At 44.0% G+C, this 6,452-nt stretch overlaps 1 protein-coding gene across 1 annotated transcript in view; it reads right to left on the reverse strand.

Moving 5' to 3' along the window:
- The window catches only part of LOC142576106 (peroxiredoxin-6-like), a 184,721-nt gene extending 184,132 nt beyond the window's left edge, over positions 1 to 589 (reverse strand). Inside the window, exon 1 of the mRNA XM_075686059.1 lies at positions 462 to 589. Coding sequence (XP_075542174.1) covers positions 462 to 547 — 86 coding nt within the window. The 5' untranslated portion in view covers positions 548 to 589. The remainder of the gene's footprint in view (positions 1 to 461) is intronic.
- Between the last annotated feature and the right edge of the window lie 5,863 nt (positions 590 to 6,452).

Here is a 6,452-nt window from a genome sequence, read left to right on the forward strand (position 1 = left end):
GGGTCAACTTGATCCACGTGGATGCGGAATTTGTCTTAGGAATTTTCTGCATACTACCGCATATTTTTCTGAGTTCCTGGAACGAGCTGCAACCGAACCCGCCAACTCATTTGCACTCCGTCATTGAGTGATTCCGGTTGCGTTAAGCAATGGGCGAGCGATGCTTTCGATTACGGCATTCGCTACTCTGGCCAATTGTCCCTCGAAACCATAAAGACATCTCATTGTTAGAGGCAACAAGTGGACGTCTGAGATTTTGAGGTTGCTGCCGTTGTTACCGCGTTCAGATTGTTCTTTCCTTCTTACACGCCAAGCCCAATTAAGTTGGGGCCAAATATTTTCACAGCGCAGGAGTGAAAAGGTTTCGCGAGCTGAAAGCCTCAAGGAAGTGACGAGAACAGAGAAAATGATGTGATTGGCTTCCGTCTTCCTCGCACGTACCTTTTTTTCCGGATTCTCACCTGTTCTGAAAGAATTCATGAAGGTCTAAAGTGCCCATGGTCGTCTGGACGGTAAAGTTTGGAAACGTGTCCCCGAGGTTCACCATCTCGTCGAAGCCAAGCAGGGGCGGGAAACCCAAAGCCAGCCAAGAAACGGTCGCACCGTGAACTGGACTTCACGCTTGAGAGCGAAACTTGCAGAGTGGAGGCTGTCCTTTGTTGAGCCATGTTCGATTAGTCGCTGGAAGGAACTGACCAATCGCATACCACCTCATAATGTCGTCATGGCCCCCTGAACGCCAACAGCCATTTACTCGACCGATCGATCGCGGCTTTCCGACTGTTTACCACGTCACTTTGAAACAAAACACGAGAGCGTCCTAAAAACCCATTGTATATTCCCAAAGCTTAACTTTAATGTTGGTGTTGCTGTTGTCGTTGTGATTGTTTCACGGCTGGGCTGGGCCCACATGGAAAGAAAGATGACTGATCTTGTTTTTGGTTGGGTAGGTTGACTTGTGACGGAAGTCAGCAACGCCCGCTTTAGAATGGTAGGTTTTATTAGAGGTTGGATTGCGCAACATTTTGATGAAACACACAGAAGAGAAACACACACCCCAGAGCACTACTTGCAACTATCGTTTTATTCCCTTGTCATTGGAATAAATGCAGGAAGATACTCAAAGGGGGAGAGCGACAAAAAAACTTTACAAACAGGGCAATCCACCAATGCCAAGCCGGATTTGTCACGTGATCATTTTTGCTGCACTCGGCATCGCAACAAAGGAACGAGGATACAAAATTTCATATTAGTGCGTGAGAAAATCTATTTCTTTTGCACCAAGGCAGACGGATGGCATGCTTACGCACATACTTCTCACACGCGCAATCTCAGGGGCTTCGATTATCTCTCGCGTTATTTGGCTGCCATCTTTGCTCATAATCTTGCATTTCTTAAAGAATGGCACACATCCACAATCTCTACAATGTATCCCAAGGTGTCCGGCGACTGCTTTTCATGCTCCTTTAATCTTTCGTTCATACATCGTACACTATGTGTGATTTATTTTCTGCCGCACTGAAGTGTAATAGAATATACCACTCCTTCAGTGCATTCGACGAACTTCTTTCTGTGTTCTGTTTCACAGCCTCGTTTCTATGTCACTCCTCGGTTTACTTTCGCACACATGCTCAGGAATTTTCCCGGTGTAGAAAACACCACTTTTACATTGCATCTTTTACCAATTTTCTTTACACGGTGGGCGATCGAATGAATGTACGGCATCACCACTATTTTTTCACGTGTGCTTGGACCGCAAGGCTCCCTGCCAGATAATGGTGCCCTGGTTCTGATTTCCATGAGCAATGATTGCGCCACAGATACTAATACACGTAAACGATAACCCACCGCCGTGAGCCTGCGTATTAGCTCCCGAAAGCTGTCAGCAATGCTATGATGGCACCAGTTTTGCAATCCAACCTATAATATGCTATACCAACACGCTCAGTCTTCAAATTTGGCAAGAAATGTGGGATGACAGTAACAGACAAAATGATCATAAATCCACATTTTATCACCAATTGAAAATATTTAGACAATTAGTAGCCTAAACAACTGCACTTGAATTTTCTACTATTTGTTCTTATAAAACGTATCTCATGTGCACGGAACTTATAGTGGATTTCTCAGAATTGCCACGGGAACAAAACAGGCATTTTGTTTTACCAGACTGAATGGGAACATTGTAATACCACAGGATAGGAAAGCGCCGTCAAGCCGCAGCAATCTGGCTTTTCCCTTTTCATTGAAAGTCACGTTTCCAGTGACTATGTGGCTCTTACCATCCACGCCCCCTATTGTCCTAGGTGAAGCTGACGCGTTCCCAACTGCAACACCGTATGGCGGCACCTTCGCCAAGACATCGGTGCACGCACTGCACGTGATCACTGCGACGGGAGGCTTCGCGGCGTTTGTGTTGCAGCCATGTAAACGTGGACAGTGTCTCCGAGTATAAACCAGCATCTTGACGCACCGAGTCCCTTAACTGTGACCCATGAAGAAGACAAAAGCTGGTCAAAAATCAGTCAAAATAAACATAAAGTACCAAAAGTGGCCCAATTATATTCATATCTATATGTTCTCGACTCGCTCCTGAAGAGGTCGTCCCCACCGGAATATTCGCTTACAGTGCAGGACAGAGGCATCACAATAAGATTTCGAGTCAATCCGGCCTTGCGTGAGCCAAATCAACCTCCCCCCTTCTAACCAGAAATTTCCTCTCTCATCGCTTTATCTTCCTGAGACTCGAATGCAGCTATGGGATATAATCGCTCCTCGAGTTGGTCTTAATTTTCTGCTGGTGTCTTACGAACAAGAATTTCTTTAAAAATTTAAGTAACATGGTTTGATGCCAAAAGTTGCATATTCCCGTTCGTAGAAAAAGCAACCATGGCCTCGCGTTTGCTATGGTAAAAAATACATTTCATTGCCTAAACGCAGATATGAAGATACAACTGCGTGTACCACTTGTCATGTTGGTGCTGCGTCCTGGATTTTCCCGCGATCTCAAAGAATTCCAAACATAATTCGAAATATCTAGAATGCACATTTTCAGTAATCGCTTACGAGTAAATTGTAAAAAAAAAATGAAGGCAATGTGCTATATGTACCGGGTGTCCCAGCTAACTTTAGCCAGAGTTTAAAAATATGCGAATGCTACGTTGCTGGACAGAACCAAGGTAATGTTGTTTGTCGTCGCTTGTATCTACTCAAATTATTTTTTTTTTCATTTCGGTGATTTCGATAATTAGTCTTAATTATTTAATCAACTTCGCAAATATTATAGTTAGATTAACATTGCCAACAAGAAAATTGTAGAGCGAGATGAAAAACTCCCGATGCTGCTTTCTGTTGCTCAATGCGCGCTGCATAAAAGTGTTTTTCCGAACGTGAAAGTAGCCCCCGAATACACGCTAGATGCATCGAGCGGCCATTCGCGCGTCAATTTTGCGTGCATTTGCGGGCTTCTTTCACGCTCGGAAAAGCACTTTTATGTAATACGTATTGAACACCAGGAAGCTGTATCGGGAGTTTTTCATGTCGCTCTACTATTTTCTCATTGACATTTTCATCTAATTGTAATATTTGAGAAGTTGATTAATTAATTAAGACTAAGAATCTACTTAGGCGGAATAAAAAAATAATTTCTGTATCTCCAAGCGACGGCTAAAAATTACCTTTGTTCTCTCCAGCTCTGTGACATTCGCATATTTTTAAACTCTGGCTAAAGCTAGCTGGGACACACTGTATATCGTATAGGGGGTTACTACGTTCCTGTCCTAGGAGGTTATTACGCTCATCGACTAATTTTCCCTTCCTAGACACAGTTCCTATTACCCTAACAGGTAACTAGGCATTTCGCATGACCTGCAAGGATCCGCCTCCCTGTTTATCTCAACGCGGAGCTAACTGGCGCAAAATCTTGCCTTTCGGCAACAGGTACATACCGTGAACTTCACCGTACCTTTCACCGTTAACTGAACACGGTGAAATGATTGCTGCTAGCGTGCTTTGAACCTAATGAAATTCTAGTAAATAAGTTGTTTTCCTTTTTTATTGCTTCCTTTTTTTTTTGCTTAAACAAGCAGGACTTGTTCGCAAAAGCAATTAATCTTCCTCAAATAAAAAACAGCATCGGCCACAGGTGCCGACTGCGGGGATGGGGGGGGGGGGGAGGTGACTCCAGGGCCCGAGCCTCCTCCGGAGTTTTCCGGAGGGGGCTGAGCTCCCCCCTCCCCCCCGCGAAGCCTAAGTCGAACTCCCCTCCCCCCCCCCCCCACACCCAAATAGTCATTACCAGAGTTTTTTCACCTACATCATTTGAGGTTTCTTTTGAGTTTCCTTGACCTTTTACTTAAAATTTTACTGGAGCTAATAGCTTACTGCATCATTGTTGGCGCAGGCGTGCACGGATTTTAATTCATACTTTGCTTTATTCCTGCAAATCCTGACAATAGGAGTAAAAGCGCATTAGAAGCACCAGCGGCGCCTGCCTCATCCGCAGTTTCTCACTTCAACATTTCTTTAAATGTCCACTGTATACAGCATGCACATACGCAATATATTTGAGTTTACACACGTGACAAAGTTTATTATATTTTTTGAAAGAGGAGGAGGTAGCCAATTAAAAGTTATTTCTAAAGCTATGGACAGCCTATGTCTAAGAATGAATATCATGCTGTATGTTCACCTAGTTTCAAATTGCCTTGCGTGCTTCTATAACTCTTTAAAAAAAACCTGCAGAGTTGAGTGACCCCTTCGGCAGAGTCATCTATCGACGGCGCGTGAAATGCACGCGACTGATATGTGTCTCAGTATTGCTTCTCTTCCCAGTAAGCAATGCTAACGACTCACGAAAAAAAGAACTCTTCTAATAATTTAATACATTTATTAGAGATGGAAACATCGTCACTTGACCTCTGAGGTCATAAATATACACAGGGTGTCCCAATTAACTATCATGCACCCAGATTTAACCAAAAAGAGCAATTGGGTTACTCGAAGAAAACCTAGTGCATATTGTTCCCGGTATCTGGAGTAGCTGCTAGTAATTTTTTTATTACTGATATTTAATTAGGTAATTGTAAATAATTATCTAACTAGAGACGTACTACCCTAATTATCAAAGTGTTCACGAGGCATTTGTGGGCACAACCAAGGGACTTCCAACTGCGGTATTTGCAGCGACGTACTAATCACGTACTAACTTTTTTCGATTGATAAATGAGCCCCGCGAAATATGAAAGAAATACATGTGACTCCGCTCCCACCCGCATCATAAAGCAGCGCCCTCGAACAAGCTCCTTCTGAATTAGCCAAAACGAAATAAAGGAAATAAAGAAAAACATCATGATCGAGCTAGTTCCTTATCCGCTGCGCCCCGGCTGGAGTAACACGTTGCGTTTGGTGTTAGCTGGAGACAAGCTGCGAGAGCTGTTGTTGTAACGTAAATAAAGGGCACAGATATTTTTCTTTTTGCCGCAAAACCTATTACCACGAAAGCGAATTGACAAAGTTGGTGCAAAGGTTTGAAGGTAAGTTTTGTTTCGTCCCAGTCGCCATATCTTTCCCTAATTAGCAAAAGGAAAACATGGTTCTGCCTTGGCAGCTGCAAATGGCAACAAGAGGAAGATAGCATATATTAATTAGTCATGGAAGTGTGGCGGTGGAACGAATGCATCGACTATCATCACAAAATATGAAAACCTGAGCCAAACCGGCAGCTTCCAGAAACATCGGGGGAGGACTACATCGTTGAGTCCTAGCCTAAGTGCGGATGTTCTAGCATTTATAGCCTCAAACCCTCATGCTAGCTTGCGGTACGTGGCCGCTCAGGTATCATTTTCCAAGGCATCAGTATGAAGGATTGTAAATGACTCGGCCTTTCACCTGTACCACCTTAACCTGCCCCGATGCTTGGAAGATAGGGACCGGCAGAATCTTCTAGATTTCTCGAATTAGATCCTCACAAAAGCCGATGAGTCGCCGGACTGTTTGAGCAACATCATGTGCACAGACGAAGCCAATTTTCGCAAAAACTATCAGGTAAATTTACATAATGCACGCTATTGGAGTGACTCCAATCCACACTGACCAGTACCAGTGTTCGTTCGATGTGTGGTTCGGAATTTATGCCGGTGCTATAATCGGTCCGATCTTCTTCGATTACGCACTGAGTGAACAGTATTAAGTGGAAGAAATCCTTGAAGGAGTGGCGGATGAGTTTCTCAGTGAAGTCGCGCTCTCACGTCTCCCACTTCTGTGGTATCAGCAAGACGTGGCTCCAGCACAAAGAAACAGCTGAGCACGAAACTTGTTGGATGCGACTTTTCGTGCACAATAGGTTGGAAGGCACGAGCCTGTGAATTGGCCGGCTAAGCCACCTGACCTCTCTCCACTCGATTTATTTCTTTAGGGTTATGCGAAATATCGGGTTTATATGATTGAGACGG

The sequence above is a fragment of the Dermacentor variabilis genome, chromosome 1 (genome assembly GCF_050947875.1).
Source record: "Dermacentor variabilis isolate Ectoservices chromosome 1, ASM5094787v1, whole genome shotgun sequence".
NCBI lineage: Eukaryota > Metazoa > Arthropoda > Arachnida > Ixodida > Ixodidae > Dermacentor > Dermacentor variabilis.